The sequence below is a fragment of the Alternaria triticimaculans genome, assembly GCF_023758025.1.
Source record: "Alternaria triticimaculans strain BMP 0046 chromosome Unknown scaffold_1, whole genome shotgun sequence".
In the NCBI taxonomy this organism is placed as follows: Eukaryota; Fungi; Ascomycota; class Dothideomycetes; order Pleosporales; family Pleosporaceae; genus Alternaria; species Alternaria triticimaculans.
Window position 1 is genome coordinate 2,759,015 of NW_026055958.1, and position 22,301 is coordinate 2,781,315.

Here is a 22,301-nt window from a genome sequence, read left to right on the forward strand (position 1 = left end):
AGGTTTGGGCTAGGGAGGTATCGCGGGGGACGCTGCATGACTATTGGGTGGAGTTCATCGTGGAGTATCAGATACCCTGGTATGGTCTAGTTATACGGTGGTACGGGGCGTTGGTATATGATCCTTAATGGATTAGGCGGTCAGACTATGGGTTACGACACATCGTAGGCAGGTTGGATGACAAAATAACAGTAGTCTGTACATTGTAATTGAACGTTTCGCTCGTACTCAACATTCTGCTTTGGATGATTCCGAAGCAATTATCACGACGCTCTCATGTAGTATTTTGAATAATACAGTCGTGGACAGGATGGGGAAAAAGTGTATCGAGATTTAGCATAACACTAGCACTGTTGTCATTGACATACACGGAAGTCGAGCCAATTTGAAACCGATGCGCTCGATGAACTCATGGATTAATGCTTTTTCCCAAAATACTCAGTAATGCACAGATTCCCACCCAAGTCCAGTTTATGCGCCTCCCCAGCTAGCACCGCCTCCGCCGATACCCGTACTACCTAGGTTAGAGCTATATCGCCTGAATCCCTTACCCATACCAATCGGTATCGATGACGTCCTCCTTACAATCTTTCGTCGTCTGGTCTGCGAATGACTTCTGGCCGCCTCCAAAGGATTCATCGACTGCCCTTGACCCACAGACACCGAAGCGTTGTCTTCATCATCGGAGGCCATGGCCACGCTCGATCGCGTAGTTGTGAGACTCAGGATATTTGGTGGGTCACCAAAGTCGCCGAATTCCGACTCCGAAAACGCTGCTTCATCTTGCTGCCAGGCTGTTGGAGGTGCCCTTGCGTCATTCTCAACCACTTCTTCTTCTGTCTCAATGACGTTCTCCTGGTCGTTGATATCTTCGTCGCCTCCAAACCCTTTACCCTCGACGAGCCAGAAGGTTGGTACAGAGGCAGCAAGCGCAATGGCAGACATTGTCCAGAAAGGCACAATGACATAGCCGCGCTTGACACCCCAAGTAAACAAACCACCCCCCAAAGTAGGACCTAACGCTCTACCAAAAGAGCTAAAACTAGTAGCGAGGCCGTTGACGGTGCCTAGAACACGTAGACTAAGCGCACTGTTCGTGAGCATGATTGTGCTGGTGGTGAATGAGAATGTGCCAGCCAGGCCTCTGACCATCAAGAGCATTACCATGGCGATTTCCCTCGTGACTGGATCTGGGATAAGCGACAGAAACGGTGTGACGAAGAACACAAACGGAAAGATGAGAAAGGCGATCCGAAGGCAGCGAACAACACCGAGATAGCGCGCAATGGGTGGGAACAGCAGGAATTGACACACAGTGCATGAGATGGCGAATACGGTAAAAATGATGCCGATGCGACGGGATTCGATTCCAAAGCCTCCTGCAAATTTCAGAGGGAGGGATACCGTAGGGTCGTCTGCGAGTTGTACAGGGTGATGCATGAACACTGGAAGCAGCTGCACTGGATCAATATCAATACTTAGTAGGCGCACAAAATCACGCACCTGATCATATGCCTGAAGGTACATAGCGAGTAGCGTGTACACAATCAGATTGAGCGATGTCTGATACGTCAATACATCCCGATACCTTGGTGCTTTTTCTGGGAGAATTTCATGAGCAGCATCATGTTGCGACATCGTTTCGCTGTCGATTGCTTTACGCTGACCAAGTAGAGGCTCGTGCTCTGAACTGCTGTTCTGCTTCTTGGTTGGAAGGTGTAGTATTTTGCGAACAAATGCTGTCAACCGAGCCCCAGTTCTCAGGCCTAGATCTGGGGCATGCTTCTTGCTTTCCAGGGTCTCCTGGAGGAACAACCAGCCTACTGAAATGCCAAAAGTGAATAATGCAGCAGCCACGATGTTAGGCAAGCAATATGGGAATCTCTCCAGAAAAGCGGTGCCCTTAGGCTTGCGAGGATCTACGCGGAGAGGATTGGCCAAGGCTCCACCGAGTGTAGGTCCAAACGTGGCACCAACTGTCCAGACCAAAGGCATGACACTGAACGCTCTCGGTTGTAGTTCTTTCCATGGGCATAGTTCGGCCACCGTAGTGCGCAGAATGCCCACATACCCGTTCGATAGTCCTCCGATAGCGCGTGCGGCTAAAGCCATAGGCAGATTGAGCGAGAACCCCCATAGCAACATCGACCACATAGTGTTGGTAAGGCCAAAGAGTATAATCGGTTTCCTCCCATAGCGATCGGATGCAGCGCCCCAGAGGAGGCCAGTGAAGCCCTGACATAGCGAGAAGGCCGAGGACGAGATACCAGCCCAGCGCGCGATGTCATTCTTGGGGATGCCAAAGGACTCCATGAGCTCCGGTACGTAGGGGAAGACGGACGTGAGGGCGATGGGCTCGGCAAACCGGCATAGTGCTGTCGCGAAGTTAGCAAGCTTACAGGTGAAGACGCGTCGAGCGGACGTACAGAGAATGGCCAGCTGCTTGACCGGTAGGCGGTGTTCTGTCATGGCGGCGGCGGTGGTGGTAGAGGATGCATGCTATTCAAAGCTGCAAGGTAAGAAAGAAGAGCAGGAACAGTCACAAGTCCCATGCTTGCTTCCATGCTGAGTCCGCGAAGGGCGTGCACCCCGCAGTCACGGCTAGCCGCTCATGGTCACAGGTGCGCTATTTGCGGTGAGCACGAGTCAGCTATTCGCGCGCGCGATGCACTGGTAGTCATTCCGAATTCCGAACGGTGCGACCTTCATGCTCAGGTTGGTTTGTTGTCGCGTGTCTGGCGTTCGGGGTGATGACGGGGGATAGCTGACGCGGTTGTCGTCATCAGCTTGAAGCTTGGGCGGAGAAGATGCCGCGAACGCAGTTCCAGGGTCTGATCTACTTAACACGCCAAACATCAAAACTATCTGCTACGTTTGAACACACATCAAACGGCACTCTCACTTCAGAACTCAGACCCCCAACAGTTGGCAGCTAGTGCAACAGAGACCGTGCGAACAGCTGTTAGTCGAGGTTGCTCGGCGCCTGAGCCACGGGAATGGCTGGAATCCCACCGATCAATCGGCCGTCCCGTGATAATAAACCGATCGAGGTCGTATCGTGATCAATTCGTAAGGTGATTGAAGAGTTTGAGTTCTTCATCTCACTCAGGGCCGAATCTGCAAAACTTTACCCTACTAAAGTTCAATCATTTCCGCCAGAAATCAGTCGTGTCTGGAAACTGCGCTGGGCCTTGAGTCCAAGATGAGAGCGACGCAAATGCACCTGGCGACAAGACTTTGGGACCAGAATGTTAGGCTTTCAAGGAAGATGTAGCCATCCCGTTCGCGGACATGACTGCGAAAAACATCACCGGAGTATGGGTACGGCGATGTACGCTGGGGGTGCCTGCGTCCGCGCAAGAGGGGCAGCGCCAAGACGCTAATCGTGGCTTCCTTCTCTTCGCATTCTAACGACCTTGCAAGTGACCTTCCATTGTAATCATCGATGGAAAACGCCCGGTTCAAGCTCATCTAAGAACGATTGTCTCTCCGATGCAGCTACAAAAAACAAGAAGGCCGCTCAAACCTGATTAGCGGCCTTGCCAGTGAAGAAGCTGGACGGGCAGCAATTCGAACGTCGACCTCCCATGTCTGTCAAGCTGCCTGCGGCCTATTGAGCAGGTTCATATTTCTTGGAATCATGCGGGGAACTTCACGACCAGCCTTGCTACAAGGCGCAGAGAAGCCGAGGAGAAAAACCAGGTCTGCCAGACACTCAAATCGTCAAGTGCATTTGCCATTATGGGCAAACACCCTTCTTTAGCTTGGAGCTAGCTGTTACCTATCGTTCAGTCCGCAGGAAGTACCAAGACAAATCTACAACGCAGCTTTCTTGCGCTGTAGCGCAGCCCAGTGCGGCTCTTCCCGGTCCTGGTGTCTTCATTTCCATCTGGTCGAATGTCAAGCTTCAACACTACGAGCGTTCTCGCAGATATTACTGGCCTTCAATTCCCTCAAATCCCTTATCTGGAAATCTCTAAGTACTGTGCAGATGTCTCTTTTCGACGATGCGACCATCGCTCGCTGTCACTGGCTAGGTGATCCGTGAACCGTGATGTGGGTAGGCTACCCCAGGTTCCCACGTACCGGTCCCGGCTTACACACAGTATCGATGTAAACACCACGGATCTTGGCCCGGAGTCACTGGTAGGCTCCTGTCCTCAAGCATACAACAGTAAGACCCTAGGCAAGGCAGAACCAGAGCACCAAGCTTATTTCATGCCTCGGCAAAAGTCCAGCATAACGACATGAAAAAAAGGCAGCATGTGCGGGTTTTACAGTCAAGGTATCAGCTATCTGTCGTCTCTCTGATCGCAGCATGATGTCTGGCTCAACGAGCGGACTAGGGTTTGAAGATCACAATGTACGCAGCAGAGTAACACTGGCAACGCAGCATAGGATTTTCCAATCCTAGCTGATGTCATCATTGAAGATGATTCCAACTCAACTTTGCGCAGTTGCCAAGATTGTTGCGAGCGTCTCATGGCCTGTCGCATCACCGCCTTTTGCGCGGAAGGTTAACCGCGTCCACGTGTGGCCATTCGACTAAATTGACAGTGTGTTGCTAGTTAAGCGCCTGGCCACACACTTTAATACTTGCGACAAGAATTTCATATTGAGGAAGAACCGACTCTGGAGGGGCCCCAATTGTTCTTGCGGTTTCGCGACGTCACCTAGAACAGCGCTTCCACGATTTACTTCCATGGTCGAGCACGGCGAGAACCCAATCAGACTTCTATCACAGACGCGAAACCGCTTTATATAAAACTATGGCAGTAAAATGCGCAACAAACGTCAGCCCGGCCTAAACATTGGAGGCCTTGTCAAGGCGTAGTTCCCACGTGCACCCGTGGCAGTGGCTCATGCCAATACCTATGTCATCGAAGGCACACACAGTAGTAACTCAAAGTTCCTCGGTAACTTTCCAGATACCGTTCTGTGGCTTGGTGCATCAAGCATCTAGAAGCGATCGACACCACCCATCGCACTGGGCGCTACCTAAGGATCCTGCAAGCGCTCAAGGACCGCCCTCGATAGGATTGTGCCAACATTCCCACGACGTCCTTCCTAGCACTCATCAGAGTCACATTCCACGGCCCAGGTCCTTTTGTCACACCAGACACTACCGCGACTACAAGATTTCCATGATTGGACATCAGGGTCAACAAAGAGCATTCGAACGGAGGACTTCATTGAGGTCTTCAGGAAGCCAAACGGGACAATGCTATTCCAAAGACATCGAGAAATAGAGAGCCAAGAGGCAAGCCTCATGTAAAGGAGAAAAAGCGTGCCGGCCGCACCAATGATGCAAGCTTTATGCTCCGGACGCTAGCGCGACTAGCAACTAGGCGTGCCCAGGTGCGGGGGCCCCGCCGAATGGCACGCCACACACTTCACTATGATCTACAGCTCTACAAACGGGCGAGACGGCATGGTTGGCGCAGCCTTGTTGGATGAGGGGTGTCTTGACCCTAGTCATTCGACCACCCAGCCCCGCGCAGGCCAGTATGTTACCGCGGCTCGAGTGAACTTAGTGTCGATTCAGTCAATTCATCTCAGTGCCAGGTGAGAAACGAGGGAATGGTATGGGGACTAGGACGACGTATCGATAGTCCGCCTTGCTAGGGCAGGACAATCATTAAACTACTTGAACGTCCCGAACTTTCTTTCTCTACGACTGCACCTCCACCCAGCTTTGCACCGTCAAGATGCATGAGACGATGAGATCCGGAGACCACTCTTACGAAGTCGACAAGAATGGCCAGAGCCAACTCGAGATGGTGGCTACTCGCACCCCACCTAGCGAGCCCGAGAAGCAGCAGTTGGCGCCCATTACCAGCAGAGCTCCAGAAGTCCACGAGAAGGTGAGTGTAAGACCCTGAATGCTTGATCATATACTAATTCACCCCTAGATGAACGCAAGGCTGGCCATGACGCTTCTGTGCATGTCATTCCTCTGGATCGGCTCTCAGATCCCGCTCTTCCTCTTTGGCTCAGTTCTTCCGCTCATCTATCAGGATGTTGGTGGAGTTGATCGATACATTTGGTTCGTCATCGGATACCTCATCCCCAATGCGGCTCTCTGTCCTTTTGTGGGCGCGTTGTCCGACCTGTTTGGGCGACAGAAGGTGGCTATTGTGGGTCAGTTGTGCCTCATAGTCGGGCCGATTATCACAGTGACTGCGCATACCATGAACATCGCTATCGGTAAGTACCGCAACCTTATTTGAAACATCACAAACCTAACGACTCGTAGCCGGTCAGGTCTTCTCGGGAATCGGTGCCGGTCTCAATGAGCTCATCGCACTCGCCGGTACAGCAGAGATCGTGCCCATCAAGGATCGCGGCAAGTACGTCGGTCTTGTCGTGATCACCATCCTTCCCTTCTGCCCATCAGTGTTGTGGGCTCAGTTGATCGCTCAACAGAGCAATTGGCGCTACAATGGTATTTTGGTTTGTGTATGGAACTTCATCGGGTTGGTACTCTGTGTCTTCTGCTACAAGGACCCGTCGCGCTTGACGGAAGAGTACACCGCCCGCCATGTCCTCCGCCAGGTCGACTACATTGGTGGCATCTTGAGCACATGTGGTATCACTCTCTTTATGATGGGTCTACAATGGGGTGCATCACAGGTCAGTATACCATCCGAAGCAGGTTACATTGCACTGCTGACACTCTACAGTATGAATGGGGCAGCCCACACAACATCGTGCCTCTCGTTCTCGGCATCATCCTCATCATCGCCTTCTTCGTATGGGAGGTGTATGCTCCACACCCCATGGTTCCCAGGGCAATCTTCCACAAAGCGAAGCAGACCATGATAGTTATCCTTCTTATCACATTCCTTAGTGGTGGTAACTACTTCGTCCTGCTGCTCTTCTGGCCTACTCAAATCTACAACGTCTATGGTAAGCATGACACAAATATCTCTCCCATTACTTCCATACTAACATATATCTAGGTGACGACCCGGTTGGCGTCGGAATCCGCTCTCTTCCCATCGGCTTCGGCATCATTGGCGGTGCATGCATCTGCCTCGTCCTCATCCCCACCACCAAGGGTCGCATCCGCGAATTGATGATCTTCTTCACGGCCATGATGACAGCCGGCACAGGAGCCATGTGCATTGCGACACCCGACAACCTCAACGTAGTGTACGCCCTCATCTCACTAGCATCCATTGGAGTTGGCGGGGTCATCATTCCTTCCTCTATCATCGCGCAGATCGCCTGTCCGGACGAACAAATCGCAACCATCACAGCCATCACACTCAGTATCCGCTACCTCGGTGGTGCGATTGGTTTCGCAGTCTACTCCAACCTCTTCTTCCGCAAGGTCACCATCCACCTCACTGAAATTGTCGCGGAGAAGACATTGGCGTATGGCGCCATCATCAACCCTCTGTCGGCCGACGGAATCGCCGTCATCACCCTCGTTACCAACCTCATGGGCAATGCTCGGTTCGAAGAAGTCAAGGAGATCTTTGCTACCAACCAGGAAGTGCTGCAGAGAGATGCATTCCCTGTTGTCCTGCGTGCTTCCCAAGAAGCTTTCGCATTGGCGTACAGGTGGCCATACTGGATCTCGATCGCTTTCGGTGGTGCTTGCTTCATTTTGAGCTTCTTTGTTGGAAACATCAGGGGCCTGTTGACGGCCAAGGTCGCTCATCCTGTTTAAGCAAGGAGGAAGCTTGCTTGTAATGCTTGAGATGTCTGGGTAGTCGCTCTGAAGGCGGTGAGTCAGATGTAGATACAGCAGCTCTCAAATGACATTCGCTTTGTTAAGGATATTAACTGTGACTTGAGTATTGAACTTCTACTTTATCATTGGTACTTGCAACTAGTGACAACTTCGGAGCGGTCACACGGCTTGGTGGATTCCTAGTATAGTGATAACTTTTCTTGATTAATGTTTAACTTTTATACTTTTTGAGACACATATTATGTGTAGGTGAACAGCACACCGGGTATATAATGCCACCAGCAATGCCAGCATAACTTCGCCTCCGCTAACTTTGCAGCCAAATTTTAAGAAAAGAAAAGAACATACAGAAAGGAAGAGCGGGCTAACTCAGGTACGCCCCGCCATGCTTAACAATCCACCGGCGACTACTCCAGCGCCCATGATACCAATCTGCGTCCAGGGCACTTGGCCCACGTAGAGCCAGCTCTTTGAGACGGCGCCGACAACATAGTCCAGTGAGACAGAGCTATGCTTTGCATGCTTCGTGTGCCTTGGGTGCCGATGACTGGGCGATGGTGAAACATTTGGAAGGGTAGGGTCGTACTTTGGCGGATCGGTCCAGCGCCGGGAGGAGGTTTTGGAAGTGTCGATTACCGTGTCTGCGGTACTCATCTCTTTCTTTGGGAGGGAGGCTTCACCAGCGGATATGCTAGGGAAGGTGAAGGCTGAATTGAGGATACCGCGTGATTCGTCTTTGACGGAAATGACTTGGTCGTCCTCTTCAGTCGAAGCGGATACAGTGGCTCTTGTTGAAGATAAAGGTGTCGCAGGGCTGGAGAGATAGTCTTGCGTGCTTTGCTCATCCTCGGGTGGTGTAACGACGAGGACAAACTCTGTGTTCTCCATGACATCCGATGATGTATCCAGCTCATCATCGATGCCGAAGTTTTCCTGTTGATCTCCAAAGTCCTCGTCGTCTTCATCGTCTTCAAAAGCGTCCTCGACACGCTGCTCAAACTTGGCAGTTTGCCTAAATGTGTTGAGCGCGTCCATGGATTCCGTCCGACAAATTGTCTTGCGGCGCCTGGATGACATGCTTAGTCGCGCATTGATGTGATTGAAGGCGTTTTGCGCGTCTACGCTGTCCGCTTTGTTGAAGGTTTCGAAAAAAGGAGTGTCTGGTGGTGAAGAGGAAACATAGCCCTCATCGCTGGGCTCAGAGTCGGTTTCATCCTGACTCTGCGACTGATCACAGCTGTCATCGTCTCCAAATACGACGTTGTTGAAGTCCAGCTCCTCTTCTTTGTCGGCGAATGGGCGGGTAATCGCGAACGTTGTTTCGTTGTCCTCCACTGATGCAGTGGTTGTCGGCGACATCTCTTCGTCGTGAACAGGACCGTTGTATGGCTCGTAAGCCTCTTGATCCCAGCCGTCGTCCGAATCGCTATCATCATCATCTGACACGTCGTCTCCAGTCTCGGCTTTCTGCTCCTGAGCCTTGAACTGGTGGTAAAAGTTCTCAAGTTCTGTCCTGGAGAACCACTGGAACTGATCAATATGGTTGGTGATTTGATCATCAATCATGCGATCAATCTCCTCGTTCATCTCGCGATCGGCGTCTTCTACCGCCCCTTCTTCGGGGTCGACAATGTCATCGATCTCATGCGCATTGTCGATGGAAGTGACGATGTTCAAGGGCGAATTACGATAGACCTTTCTAGACGAAAAACCTCTATGTTTCATCTTCCAGTCCCGGAACCCTCTCGCATAGTAAGACCGGTGGCCCGGGTACTCACTCAATTCTGGATAGGCTGGGACGTCGGACTCTTCTTTGCCTTCATAAGAAGGACCAATAGCGTGCGTGATAAGAGTGTACCGCGCAGACATGACCTGATGTTCTGGACTGCAGCTAAGTACGGCGATATGCCAGTGCTCAGCTGGCGGCTCAACAACTGGCTCTGCCTCTGCCTCCGGGGTAGGCTCCGCGTCTGACGACTCCTGGATGGCGAGAGGATCCCAATAGGCGCGCTCGTTGGAGATGCGGGATAGCGTGTAGACTTCGCCTTCCTTCGTGTCATCTCCAGTGGGAGCGACCTGGAGAGGGCCTAGCTCGGCGGCAGTGGGCGCGGAGGTGTCGACGGTAGCATTCCAGCTATCCAAGTCAAATTCGTCCTCGTCGTCGTCGGCCCAGTTGAATTTCTGATTGACACTAGCGACTGTGTCGGAAGCCATGATTGCTTGTGTGACTGTTTTGGTTTGGTGACCGTGAGTGGTAATCGAAGGGTTGGAGATCGTCGTCGTATCAAGTTCAGTGATGGCTGTCGAGATCGCAGTGCGGTTGATACTACGCGATAATGTGATGGAAAGAGTGACGTAAACCAGGCAGTTGCAAATTCGCTCGTGGGTGTGCGATGGTGAGAGTCCACTATTTTACACACTCTTGGCGTTGGAAATGTCCGTGGTGGTGGTCGAGACGCAGTCGTTCGTAAAGAGGGAAACGACGAGCGGGCTAACTAGTGAAATGTGTAAAGAATGAGAAACCGAAGACATTTTGGCAAGTGAGAGCGTTGTGTGGTGACGTCGCGGCAGTGGATGACCCTTGATCAAACCAGGGTTCACTCCTCGTGGGCTTAGTCATTCACGACCACACTTTGGAATTCACACAAAATGCTTGAAGTGCGATGAGGGCACATGGCAGGGCTTATATTCATACAGGAAATGCTACTGATGCATGCAGGTGGGTATCTAGAATCGAGGTTTCATAGCGCGCCAAAAGAGAATTCAAGTAAAAGCAAAGATGCTCTACAAAATATGTCTGTGTCGTCCAATGAAAAGTGTTTCACAGGGGCTTTCCAATCAATTCCAACGCATCTACCATGTCCCCAACATATGTTCGGTCTGAAGTGGGCCCAAACGCTCGCCGAACCATCGTTCCGGGTGGATTGCGGAGGCAGCGCGAACGGTCCGTGAGACCAGTCGGATCACCTAAAGAGTTCCGACGCAGATCCAGTTCCCCAGCCGACCATCTAGAGGATGCTGTCGATCTTCTGGAACGGATGTCGGCTCGACAGCGCAGCTGGCAACACGCGCCAAGCAGTCCGTGAGAATCGTTTTGTCGCTCTGACATAGTTGTGGGTAGCCTGCTTTGTGTTTTGGGGTATTTTCTTGAGACAATGCTTCATCTTGCTAGTCCACTTGCGGCGCGGTTTCGCGCAACCCTCCAAGGGTTCTGACCAACATTCGGAATGAACATCCGAATTAGTGGCGACATGTTCAATAAAATCGGCGGCTTCCTCGTACGTAAGCGGAGCCGCATATGGGCGGTTGGCGATGACTTCAGGCCGCATGGGTTCGTTATTGTCCGTAGCTATCGTTAGCGACGCATGTAGCTGTGAAAGCTCTTCTACGTCGCGAGCCTCATGTTCATTCCTCGTGACAGAGTTCTGGGCGTCTTCAAAGTCGTTTCCAATGCGCTCGGATGCGTTGGGCCAGCTTTCACCCTCCCACGTCTGCAGTCCACTAGACCATTCTTTGGTAGTGGTGATAGGTGGACTGAGTGCAACCTTCCCACCCCGCACAGTGCCACCTGCACAACCTTGAAAGTGTTCGCTTTTTGGAACAATACCTGCGACAGAAGAATTGCACCCTGTCTTTGCAGAGATTCCATAGCCATGTCCGCACTTTCCAGTATCGTTGTCGGGGCCAAGTGCGTTCATAAGCCGAGAATGTTCAGTTCGTGCAGACTGTGGACGGTTGGTCCGGTAAGACGAAATGGAAGTCCTCGAAGTGCATTTTGAGAACACTGAATTTTGGACGGACGATTTGGTATTCAGGGTATCGTTAGAAGACGAAGTGCGAATCCGAGCCGTAGCTTCGGGTTGATTAGCGTACGGGCTATCACCCGCGTCTTTGATCTGCCCGGGCTTTTCAGGTCCATAGCAGTTCGTCCCAAATCGTAGCAACGACGGGCCATGTACCATGCTGCACCCGGTCTCAAGCTTGTATTCCAGCCATTCGCGACAATCAAAGCCGGTGCCAGCAGTAGCGCAATGTACAATTCCAAAGCGTTCTTGTAGCATGTCCAGAGCGTCATCCGCTGAAAGTCCGCAGCTTCCCTCATCATGCGTGGCGCAAGGGCTGTGACCCTCAAAGTTTGGGTCGTAGCAGGGCTTACGGATAACACTGTAGGTGGTACCTGCAGCTAGTGGGCACGAAGAAAGCGAAGCATCAGGTGACGAGCACGAAGGCGTACGGTGGTCCTCAACGTGAGCGATCAGTGATGCGAGTGAACGGTTACCGCTATGACGACGAAGTCGAGAGTTTTGCTTTGGTCCACAGGGGTAAGGTATATCGATGTCCTTGGGAGGCGATGGCGTAAATGGGTGAGCGTCAGAATATGTGCGGCCGGGTGGCGTGATTGACAGCGCTCCTGCTACATCCTCTAATTCCTCGACCTTTTTAGCAAAGGACGAGAGTGCGTTCTCGATTTTCAGTTCAAGATCGATGTCGTCGTCTTCTGAGTCAGAGTCTGTCTCTGATCCGGCGCTGTCAAAGCTAGCATTCGCGATACATCGAGCCAGAGAGGGCGCACTCTGGGCGCGCATCAAGCGGGCTTGATGAGGTGTCTCAGTATCCAAAATATTCTTATCCTTGAACTCTGTCGGCGCCACAGCCTTGGAGGTCGGAATTTTCTGCATGAAGTCGCAAACCCCACGCCATGAGCGATCCGCATCCTCATCCTCGTTGATGTACTCGCCCAGGTCGGTCTTCATATCCTCGTCTAATATGTCGAACTCTTCCTCTTGCTGTGCTTGACCAAGGAAGAAGACTGTTTTGGTGCCAGTCGCGGTGATGTGCTCGTGGCCCATCTGCTTAATGGCCTTGTACTGTCCGACAATGTAACCTTGTACATCTCGCTTTGTCTTCACGTCCATTAACGCGAAGCTCCTTACAATGCGCGGAAAGGAAGTGGGATGTTCAGGGGGATCATTGGCAGACGGATCGAAGGCTACATTGATCTCAGGCTGTGGGCCTGAATGATTAGGTCGGCTAGGCGTCTTGTTTCCGGCTCCTTCATGGGCATAATTCGCGCGACGAGTTTCAACTGGGAATGCGGGAACTCGTAGTCGCGCCATGTTGTCTGTCGGTTGACTGCTGTGCTTCCGTCTGTGGTGGTAGAAAACCCGGCGCTCAAACGCGCGCGGCTTGCATGATGGCCAGCTACTTGAGTTAAGTGTCGAGATGATGTGGGACGAAAGGCGTGGTCGCTCACCACTATAGTGGGGTACAACTGGGGTCGGTGTGTACAAAAACTGTGTGAGCGTTTGAGTTATCCAGAAGCGGGTCTCTCTTTTGCCAGCGCTCACCACAGCAACGGCGGGGCGGGGCCCAGGCTATATTTTCATCTTCCACCTGTTTCGAAGACAGTCCGCGTGAATGTGGAGACAAGAATTAAGAAGGGATAGACATTGTGAGGAGACGGGATGAGATGGAGTCGCAAGCATGAAACATGAGGTAGGTCGTGGCCAGCAAACAGGTCTTTCATAAGGAAGGTCGAATTCTGGATATTTGCTTCGTCTCTGAACTGCGGATAAGTAGTCGCTATGTACACATCGATCGCCGCATCTACTGACCGGTAGGTTTCCGGTGCATGACTGTCGCTGCCGCCTATACAACGTTAGTGTACTATGTCTCGTTCCTCCGGTTGCACATACCTGGTGGTTCGGGAAGATCAGACTATCAGCCAACACGACATTCTCCCTCCGTCCCGCAGCAAACACAACAACCTCCGCGATGTCCTCCGGTGTCAGCGGTTCAACACCCTCGTAGACCTTCTTCGCCTTCTCTTTGTCGCCTCCAAGCCTGACTACACTGAATTCTGTCTCAACTTGTCCAGGATCAATCTCGATGACGCGTATCCGTGTAGCGATAAGCTCCTTGCGCATGGCATCTGTGAAGGAGCGCACAGCAGCCTTTGTAGCGCAGTAGATGGATCCGCCTTGGTAGGGCTCGCGACCTGCAATACTACCAATGTTTATAATGTCGCCGGAGGGTGTGGATCGCGCTTTGAAGATGGGTAGGATGGCTTGCGTCATGTTGATTAGGCCGGTCACGTTTGTGCTGAACATGGTGTCGATGTCGGCGGGTGAGATGTCGGGAGCTTGCGCAACACCTTTTACAAGGCCGCTAGATTCATTGTTAGCAGACAGTAAGCGGTATTTGAAGAGGTGGTGGCATACGCGTTGTTGACGAGCACATCAATGTCCTTGTAATCTTGTGGCAGATTTCCGACAAAGTTCTGGACTTCGTCCGGCTTGCTGACGTCAAGTTTGACTGGTAGAACCTTGACGCCTTTTGCAAAGCCTTGAATTTCCTGAGCGACCTCTTTCAATGTGTCTTCTCGCCGCGCAGTGAGGATAAGCTTGAGGTCGTCGGGCTGTGTCCGGGCGAATTCGATTGCTGTGGATTTGCCAATGCCAGAAGAAGCACCGGTGATGACGATAGTCTTGCCCTTTAGGCGCTCTGCCATCTTTGTCGACATGTTTGCGGTATGTTGTTGGAGGATGTTCGATAGCTGGGTGCTTGTAGGTGCGAGGCGGGGCCGTAAGGGAGCTTTGGCGAAGGCAGTAGCAGTGCGGAGGAATTGGCGAGATGACGAGAGATTAGGCATGTACACCGCAATGCTTTGTAATGCAGCAACTGATGTTTGCAGGACGCGGGGGAGGCGATTGGGGATTTGGAGACAGAAGGCAGCGGTTAGGAGGTCGCTATCGGCGTATCTCCGAGGCTGCACGAGTCAGGCACCGAGGGGTAAGCACGACAATGTGGAGAACTCTCGCGTCAAGGCACGAGGACCTGGCTCCAACCTTCTCACAGTCACACACTGTTGGCAATACATGTTCAGTTGAAATTATTTGATTCATGCCTTTGCCATGTCTCAGGCGGGCTTCATGGAGACGTTTTATCGTCAATCCAAGTCATTATTTTCCTCCTCCAACTCCTAACACGCTGAGTATGTGTGCGGGGTATCGAAATCGTCATTCATCACAACGACTTTAGTTGGCGCCCTTCTTCTTGAGCATAGCCTCGTCCTCTTCCCTCAGCTCCTGGTCGATCTTGGCTCCCTTGGAGGGCTCGTTGCCGTGTGCGCGTGCGGGAAGGGTGGCATCTTGCTCGCGCTGGCGGTCCTCGAGAGACTTCTCCTCACCCTCCTTCTCACGCTTCTCCTCGCGCTCGAGCTTGTTGGCGATGGATCGCTCGTCCTCTGCGGGTGATTGTTAGTGAACGATCTTGTAAAGAGATGGCTGATGACGCGGCATGTCGACAGAGGAAAATACACGCGAGGCCGAGAGAAACATACTGGAGTCCTGGGCCTTGTGAGAGTGCTCCTTGCCCTCGTGGAAGCGGGCCTCCTTCTTCTCCTGCTCGATCTCGGCGTTGGACCTGGTGACCTGGTCCTGGGCCTCGTAGACCGCACTGTTACCGACGTTGGAAGTTCCAGACATGTTGTATGTGTGTGTTGGTGGAAGTGGGAAGAAGTGGAAGGTTTGTAAAGTGTAGTTTGAAGTGAGAAGTGGCAATTGATTGTGTTTGTTGTTGGATGAGTGTGTCTTCTCCCCTCTTTATTAAGGGTCTGAAGTTTGCGCATAGGCTAGGACCCATGATGACGTAGCTGGTAGCAATTACATCATGGTGGGGAAAACAAACACCAACCCATGGATATTTCGGGCGCCAAACGCAAGAAGCCTGATGACATGCATGAAGCCGATGTGGTACTGGGGCTGACGAAAATTGCATGCCTAGATATTGCGATCGCGGAATCCTTTGCTGGGCTAAGTGCGGCCTTGCGCAAAACACAATATGTATCCATCACGCGACAATTACGCGTAGCTCCTCTTTGTGATCCATCTATCAACAAGCGCCAGCGCTTCCTTCGGCTTGTCCATCGGTACCAGATGGCCTGCTCCATTCACCGTAGCGAACGCAAATGTGGTATCTCTACCGCTTGTAGTCACGGTCTTGACTTCTTTAAACCACCCCACCTCCTTGCCCTCATGTTCCCAGGACCTCTTTGGCTGTGCGACAAATGCAGGTTGGCCTTTCCACTGCATGGTGCTAGCCCACTGCAAGTTCCCTGCGGTGTTGCAAGCAAGGTCCAAATTACCCTGGTAGAAGAGCACGTCGATGCCATGCTCGAGAAGATACAAAACCTGAGGCTGCATGCTGAATACCAGATCCCCAGTAAGCTCAAAAGCCAACGCAATATCAAAAGAGAACCCTGTATAGTTGGCTATAGCTTTGGGTACGCCAAGCGCTTCCCAGACCTTCGGCACGTTCATGTAGTCTTGAATCCTTTGGATCTCTGGGTAGCAGAACTCGTCTTTCGTCTCGCACCCGTCCGTGATATCAAATCGGTTGCGACCTCCTGCTCCAGACTCTCCATCGTAAAGGAGCACAACGCCTTCCATGCATACGTTGTCAGCTGCGAGACAGATGGCTGGATCAGGGTTCTTGTAGCACACGTCGATAAGTGCCATACAGCGAGGGAGGTTGGTAGCTATGATGTCGCAACGGGTCTGGTTGAATACGGGAGTCTCCACACCGGGGTTCGTAGTGCACAGCGTTTCCCAGAAACCAAAGTTGGTGTCCCGAGGTGAGACAAAAGCGTTGCCCGTGAAGGTCGACTTGAGATTGACTTGCGGACGCTTAGGATATTCAAGGTTCTTCGTGACAATTTCTGCGCCGAGTGTTGGAACGTAGTGGCCCTATCTTCGATTAGTGAGTGTCTTGCGGGGTTAGCAACATGTGCTTACAGCATAACTTTCTCCTGTGATATGAAAGTCGCGATTCAAAAGATCCGGGAAGACCTCGCTCGTGAACAGCTGCAAGAAGTGATGCATGTCCTCAGCAGCCGTGAAGCTTGTCGCAGGAAGCGGGATGCCCTCATCGACGTAGCTGAAACCCACACCAGCGGGCTGATCAACAAAGATGATGTTGGCATTCTTGCTCCATCCGTATTCGTTGTGTACGGTACCGTTCCCAAACTCATTGATCGTGCAAGGTCCCAGTTCGCCCATCAGCCCAAGCATGCCTGAGCCACCCGGTCCTCCTGTTAGCCATAGCAGGAGCGGATCTTCGGAGGGTTTGTCCTGTGATTCGAAGTACCAGAAGAAGATGTGCTTTGAGCCGATGTCTAACCAGCCGGTGTGTTGCTTGGAGCGCGCGTCACAGATGGTGTCGCTCTGTTGATGCTTTATGCGAATTGAATGGTGCTCGGAGAATGGACTTTGGTAGACCTGGAAGCCTTCCACTTCTGGTTTCTCCTGGAACGGGATTTGGGAGAACAAGGACGCTGTTGCAGTCGCGGCGAGCAGACTAGTAATGAAGAGCTTCATGGCTGGCAGGTGTACCCTGATGGGTTGACAATTGGTGCTCGACACGAGATGAAAACACCGGAATACAATTGATAGAGTCAAGACAGGACGAAGATATCACACACACGTATTTATCGTCTGAGGATCACGCAGGCAGCAGGAAGATAAGATGGCTGGTTGCTGACGAAGAGGAGCAGCCTAATGACGCCCTCCTCGGCTGGAGCAGCCCGCGGCGATCGCCCTGCATCGACCAGGGTACACGACATCTTCAACACGACTACTGCACGCGACTACACATCTCTCTTGGCCAACTTTCGCGACTGGAACGTGTCAACTCGCACTACCCACAGATATACTTGGCTATTCATATTTTGGACACGCAACTAGCCTCGAACAGCACGCTGGGAGGACTCATCGATCCAGCGCCCATTTCACCAGAGCAACAACTTCTTCCTTCACCATGCCCTACAACAACACTCCGATTGCGCCAAATAAGGAAATCACCGGCCATGTGTCGCTTCCTCGTAAGTAACAATTTACACATCTTCACTTCTCTCCACCACCTTCGTCGTCACTCCGACCCTTTGCGTGCCTCTTAGAGACCACCCTACCACGGTGTAGTACTGCTGCGACTTGCGCCTGTGGTGGCCTCATAACGACCGACTGGTTCGGCTCCGCTTGCGTTGAGCGCAATGTCTTCAATTCCCCACGTCCCCAGTACTCTCGTCTTTCCTCGCAGCAGACAATCAAGCTAACTCACTCCACAGTCGCACGCGTGCAAAAGATAATCCAAGCGGACCCCGAACGCATCACGACCTCCAAAAATGCCGCCTTCGCCATCGCACTGGCCACAGAAATGTTCATCCAGCACCTCGCAACCACCACACACAATGTCGTCAAAGCGGAGCGTAAGCCGCGCCGCAACATACAATACCGCGACGTGAGCAGCGCGATATCTAAGACAGACAACCTCGAGTTCTTGGTTGATGTTGCGCCCAGGACAAGTACATGGGGCACTGTGAAGAAGAAGTTGGATGAGAAGGAGAAGGAGGACGCGAAGAAGAAGGAGAAGGACGGGAAGAAGGATGGCGCGGTCAACGGACAGAAGACGCTGGACGGTGCTTCCAAGACGGCAGAGGGTGCGGACAAGGACACAGAGACACCCACCAACGGCGCTTCGACAATCTCGCCTACACCAGCCATACCAGACGAGACGCCCGATGCCATGGATGTCGACCAAGAGGTCGAGCGCGTGGAGGACAGCGAACCAGAAGAGGACGCAGCGGCGATGCAGATCGAGATGGAGATGCGCGGGCCCCCTCGCCAACCCACTGCGAGTGCAAGCAAGAGCCCAGAGGCTAGGCGGTCAACAGGTGGATTTACTGCGATCAATGGTCAAAAGTGAATCGGCTCTTGATGTTGTAGGCAGAGACAGAACGGTACGGAAGCCGATTCATTTTGCATTGCATAACGGCGTTTGCTAGATATATCATGGGAATGGGGCTCAGCTGTTTGGAAGGTCGGTCGCATCACGGCTTCATTGCCTATAGGTATGCGATTGAACCAGGATAGTGCCAAATGTACAAGTGATTGTCCACACTGAACTTTCCTCGAGTAGACATTTGACGTGGATCAATTTGCATCACATGCACATACTTCGTGCTCCCTTTAGTCTTTTAACCCATCTCCGGTTCCCAAACCTCCACACTCCCCATCCACCCCTCCCTAACTACAATGCCTTCCAGCTCGCCTTCCGTCCTCTCCCATTTCACCCCGAATGCTCCACTGTTGATCTTGCACATCCTGACCGTCTCAACCGTACCCGCCATTTTCACCAGCTCAAACAGCATTTCCATAGCAGGCTTCGTGTTCTCGACAATAACATCCGACTTATCCTTACCCTTACCATACTTTGCACTAGTGAACAGACACCCGATCCAATGCCGCTTCCCGACATCCACAGGTGGGATAAGCAAGGCGGTGCCGGTGGGTACCGGTCTGGATTTGAGTAGGTGTTCTTTGGTGCAGAAGTCTCTGTAGATGACATGAGCTTTTGGATAGTCGTCTTTGAAGGCTTTGGCTATGCCTGAACCCCATACACCTTGAGTGTTACAGGCGTGGATTAGAAGGGTTTGTGGGGGTGCGTCGAAGATGTCGCCAGCGTGGTAAGTGAGAGTCAGGGTAGGTAGATCAGACGAGCTTGGGGATGGGGAGAGCTTGTTCGAGGGGACATCTTTGTGTGAGAGATGGCGCGATGTTGTGGGCTTGACTGCCGGCTTTATGTCTCGTCGCTTCTCAGGTATTGGTGCCGGAGATCCTGATAGCGCCCTCTTGCCTTTGCCTTTATCTTGTGGCTCAGGCGATGGTGTCATGGTCGCTTTTCCGGTCGTTTTTTTGGTGGCTTCCTTGGCTTTTGTTGGGGCGCGAGATTCCATCTTAGGCCCAAAGTAGGATGTGATGGTAGAGTCTTTGGGGGGCATGATGTGTGTTTTATTGTTTGTCAGAGGTTACTTGTAGTGATACAAAGTGAATTCAACAATGAAGTGAGAGAGGAGCAGCTGTTTCCAGACGACTTTCGCGTGTCCGAAGAGAGATACGCTGCGTGCGGCACACATGGAATCAGGCAGTCGCCAAGACATTCAAACAAGGGTGCTTACCCAGAGCGCTTGCCGTCTTGACTACTATCGTGCATTATTTGGCTGAACGAGGAAGGAAGACTGGATGGTTCGATAACTCAGTATAAATGTTGCGATCTTACCACCTGGGACGCTGACGAGACGCTCGAGTTCTCCTTTGCAACAATTTTTCACGTCCTGAGTACAAGTCTGCGAACTGCCTAATAAATGGGATGAATCCGAAATTGAATATCACAGTGTATAACTCTCGTGGTAATGCCTGCCGATGACGCTCAAATCTGGCGAAGGTCGCGCGGAAGGGCGCTGGGCCAATCACACGACACCTGACATAACGCTCCTTGCCAAACCGCCAAAACTTCAACATTCCCGACCTAAGCTCCTCCCCATCAACGACAACGACCCCCGCCCACCCGCGTTCACGATGCCCGCCCTCGCCAACACAACCCGTGCCATTGCACGCTCATGGACCGCTCACCAGATGCCCGTCGCTCGGGCGGCCGGCTGCACCGCTCTGCAGACCCGCAACGCCTCGGCTTCCTCGTTCGACAGCCCCTTCAAGGGCAGCCCGGACTCGACCAAGATCCCCTCGTTCGCCGCATACAGGAATAAGGGAGGCGAGACCGGCCCCAAGGTCTTCCAATACTTCATGGTCGGAACCATGGGTGCGCTGAGTGCGCTTGGCGCGAAGGCGACTGTACAGGGTAGGTCTCCAACATTGCGATAGCTCGACGGAGGGGTGGAAAACGTTGGAAACAAGGGCGATGGCATATTCAGAGCTGGGAAAGAGCAATTGGTTATTTTGGGGATGATTTGGATCGCGAATTGATGAAGACCGGACGGCTAACGACTGCGCCCAACAGACTTCCTTGTCAACATGTCCGCCTCCGCCGATGTTTTGGCCCAGGCCAAGGTAGAAATCGACCTCGCTGCCATCCCCGAGGGCAAGAACGTACGTTTCGCAATTCGACATGACATATCCGGACAGTGGAGCTGATAAGCGCAGGTCATTATCAAGTGGCGAGGCAAGCCCGTCTTCATCCGTCACCGCACCGAAGGCGAGATCAAGGAGGCCGACGACACCAAGTGGCAGTCTCTCCGTGACCCCCAGCCCGACTCCGACCGTGTCCAGAAGCCTGAGTGGTTGATCATGTTGGGTACGTCACCACACACATCCTTACAATGATCCAGTACTAACAGCACTAGGTGTCTGCACCCATCTGGGATGTGTCCCCATCGGCGAGGCTGGTGATTTTGGAGGCTGGTTCTGCCCTTGCCACGGATCCCACTACGACATCTCTGGCCGCATAAGAAAGGGACCTGCCCCGCTCAACCTGGAGATTCCCGCATACGACTTCCCCGAGGACGGCAAGGTTGTCATTGGTTAAGCAGAGCAATTCTTGGGTGGAGGTGGATGACGGTGATGTCGACTTGTGTGTATAGGAGCGAGCATCAATTTCCTACGGTTTGTTTCACATAGATTCGGCTTGTGTCCCTTGCAATGTAACACCAGTCAGAGTCAACATTCGCTGTCTCTTTGGTTGCATTATTAGTGATTTCATCTTCCATTCGTATCTACTGCCCATTCAGGAACGTCTTTACAGCCTCCACAGCATCCTTGAACTTGTCCGCCTCGACCAGCACCATATGTCCCTTGGGCTTAACACCCAACTCCTGGAACGCCCTCTTGCTATCACTCGCACCCTCATCTACGGGTGTGTCATACTCAAAACTCGTGTATCCCACTGCATGCTTGTGCAGCACCTCGTCCTCGGGATGGAAATAAAATGTCTCCTCACCCACATCGGCCTTCTTGTTCTTCTTCTTGCTCGGTGGCGCATCTTCGCTCGGCAATTGACTCTGTATCTCCGAGTAGCATTTCGACAGGACGAGGTAGTGGGTGAATGTGTAAGGCTCCTTCTCCTCAACCGCCCATTGTATCTCTTCCAGAAGCATCGTGTACATTGGTGGGACAATTTCGTGTGGCATGTTTATGAAGCGCTCGGTCAGAATGAGGCCGATTTGCGCAGGCGACGACGGTGTCAGGAGGGGTGGGAGAGTGGGGATCGGTGCGGACTTTTTGGAGAGGTAGGTTGTCAGGTCTTGGATCACTTTCTTGTCCTGGTTACTGTTAGTATGCGCAAGTTCCTAAACTTTTGAATAAAGATATAGTACCTTGTGTGTCTCCAGATTCAACACAGTAAGAAACGCATATGGATCCGTCTCATTGCCGTCAACCTTGACCGTACTGCCAAGTAGCGGTTGCGACAGTATAATGTCGGCGAGTTCAGAGAGATTGAACAATTGCGAATCCACGTCTAGAAGTTGGCGCAAGAGGTTCTTGAGCCCGTGGAAATCGACTGCGGGCTGCGGATCGAACCATTCGAAGTCAACGTTCACCATGTCCATGTCCTATCAATTTTGTAAGACGGCGCATTATGAGAGGTTGTGAGGAAGGCGCATACCTCGTCGCTGCCGGACTCGTCGTCATCGTTCTGCTTGCGCTTGTCCGACGCATCGGGCAGCTCTTCGGGATCTCTCTCTGACTTTCGTTTCGCCATTGTGTGGGTATGCGATTGGTAGGGAGCTGGGTGGGTGAGGTCACTGGAT

At 52.3% G+C, this 22,301-nt stretch overlaps 11 protein-coding genes across 11 annotated transcripts; 3 read left to right on the plus strand and 8 right to left on the minus strand.

Moving 5' to 3' along the window:
• Positions 1 to 471: 471 nt before the first annotated feature.
• On the minus strand, positions 472 to 2,469 carry J4E78_000897 (uncharacterized protein; the record flags this gene model as incomplete). The annotated part of the gene is made up of 3 exons (XM_049361558.1): positions 472 to 1,455; positions 1,504 to 2,375; positions 2,427 to 2,469. The coding sequence occupies 3 exons, from the start codon at positions 2,467 to 2,469 to the stop codon at positions 472 to 474; spliced, it is 1,899 nt and encodes a 632-aa protein (XP_049226841.1).
• A 3,239-nt stretch (positions 2,470 to 5,708) lies between these two features.
• On the plus strand, positions 5,709 to 7,678 carry J4E78_000898 (uncharacterized protein; the record flags this gene model as incomplete). The annotated part of the gene is made up of 5 exons (XM_049361559.1): positions 5,709 to 5,864; positions 5,913 to 6,207; positions 6,257 to 6,633; positions 6,684 to 6,909; positions 6,963 to 7,678. 5 exons carry the CDS (start codon positions 5,709 to 5,711, stop codon positions 7,676 to 7,678), a joined length of 1,770 nt encoding a protein of 589 aa, XP_049226842.1.
• Positions 7,679 to 8,071: 393 nt separating this feature from the next.
• Positions 8,072 to 9,916, minus strand: J4E78_000899 (uncharacterized protein; the record flags this gene model as incomplete). Its single annotated transcript, XM_049361560.1, has 1 exon — positions 8,072 to 9,916. One exon carries the CDS (start codon positions 9,914 to 9,916, stop codon positions 8,072 to 8,074), a length of 1,845 nt encoding a protein of 614 aa, XP_049226843.1.
• Positions 9,917 to 10,710: 794 nt separating this feature from the next.
• On the minus strand, positions 10,711 to 12,819 carry J4E78_000900 (uncharacterized protein; the record flags this gene model as incomplete). Its single annotated transcript, XM_049361561.1, has 1 exon — positions 10,711 to 12,819. One exon carries the CDS (start codon positions 12,817 to 12,819, stop codon positions 10,711 to 10,713), a length of 2,109 nt encoding a protein of 702 aa, XP_049226844.1.
• A 490-nt stretch (positions 12,820 to 13,309) lies between these two features.
• J4E78_000901 (uncharacterized protein) lies at positions 13,310 to 14,225 on the minus strand (the record flags this gene model as incomplete). The annotated part of the gene is made up of 3 exons (XM_049361562.1): positions 13,310 to 13,351; positions 13,399 to 13,870; positions 13,924 to 14,225. The coding sequence occupies 3 exons, from the start codon at positions 14,223 to 14,225 to the stop codon at positions 13,310 to 13,312; spliced, it is 816 nt and encodes a 271-aa protein (XP_049226845.1).
• A 514-nt stretch (positions 14,226 to 14,739) lies between these two features.
• Positions 14,740 to 15,189, minus strand: J4E78_000902 (uncharacterized protein; the record flags this gene model as incomplete). The annotated part of the gene is made up of 2 exons (XM_049361563.1): positions 14,740 to 14,948; positions 15,045 to 15,189. The coding sequence occupies 2 exons, from the start codon at positions 15,187 to 15,189 to the stop codon at positions 14,740 to 14,742; spliced, it is 354 nt and encodes a 117-aa protein (XP_049226846.1).
• Positions 15,190 to 15,564: 375 nt separating this feature from the next.
• Positions 15,565 to 17,079, minus strand: J4E78_000903 (uncharacterized protein; the record flags this gene model as incomplete). Its single annotated transcript, XM_049361564.1, has 2 exons — positions 15,565 to 16,449; positions 16,498 to 17,079. 2 exons carry the CDS (start codon positions 17,077 to 17,079, stop codon positions 15,565 to 15,567), a joined length of 1,467 nt encoding a protein of 488 aa, XP_049226847.1.
• A 439-nt stretch (positions 17,080 to 17,518) lies between these two features.
• J4E78_000904 (uncharacterized protein) lies at positions 17,519 to 18,463 on the plus strand (the record flags this gene model as incomplete). The annotated part of the gene is made up of 2 exons (XM_049361565.1): positions 17,519 to 17,582; positions 17,826 to 18,463. 2 exons carry the CDS (start codon positions 17,519 to 17,521, stop codon positions 18,461 to 18,463), a joined length of 702 nt encoding a protein of 233 aa, XP_049226848.1.
• A 271-nt stretch (positions 18,464 to 18,734) lies between these two features.
• On the minus strand, positions 18,735 to 19,538 carry POA1 (ADP-ribose 1''-phosphate phosphatase; the record flags this gene model as incomplete). Its single annotated transcript, XM_049361566.1, has 1 exon — positions 18,735 to 19,538. One exon carries the CDS (start codon positions 19,536 to 19,538, stop codon positions 18,735 to 18,737), a length of 804 nt encoding a protein of 267 aa, XP_049226849.1.
• Positions 19,539 to 20,115: 577 nt separating this feature from the next.
• On the plus strand, positions 20,116 to 21,079 carry FES1_1 (hsp70 nucleotide exchange factor fes1; the record flags this gene model as incomplete). Its single annotated transcript, XM_049361567.1, has 4 exons — positions 20,116 to 20,395; positions 20,555 to 20,643; positions 20,698 to 20,848; positions 20,898 to 21,079. 4 exons carry the CDS (start codon positions 20,116 to 20,118, stop codon positions 21,077 to 21,079), a joined length of 702 nt encoding a protein of 233 aa, XP_049226850.1.
• Positions 21,080 to 21,266: 187 nt separating this feature from the next.
• On the minus strand, positions 21,267 to 22,252 carry BCP1 (Mss4p nuclear export; the record flags this gene model as incomplete). Its single annotated transcript, XM_049361568.1, has 3 exons — positions 21,267 to 21,812; positions 21,867 to 22,103; positions 22,157 to 22,252. The coding sequence occupies 3 exons, from the start codon at positions 22,250 to 22,252 to the stop codon at positions 21,267 to 21,269; spliced, it is 879 nt and encodes a 292-aa protein (XP_049226851.1).
• Between the last annotated feature and the right edge of the window lie 49 nt (positions 22,253 to 22,301).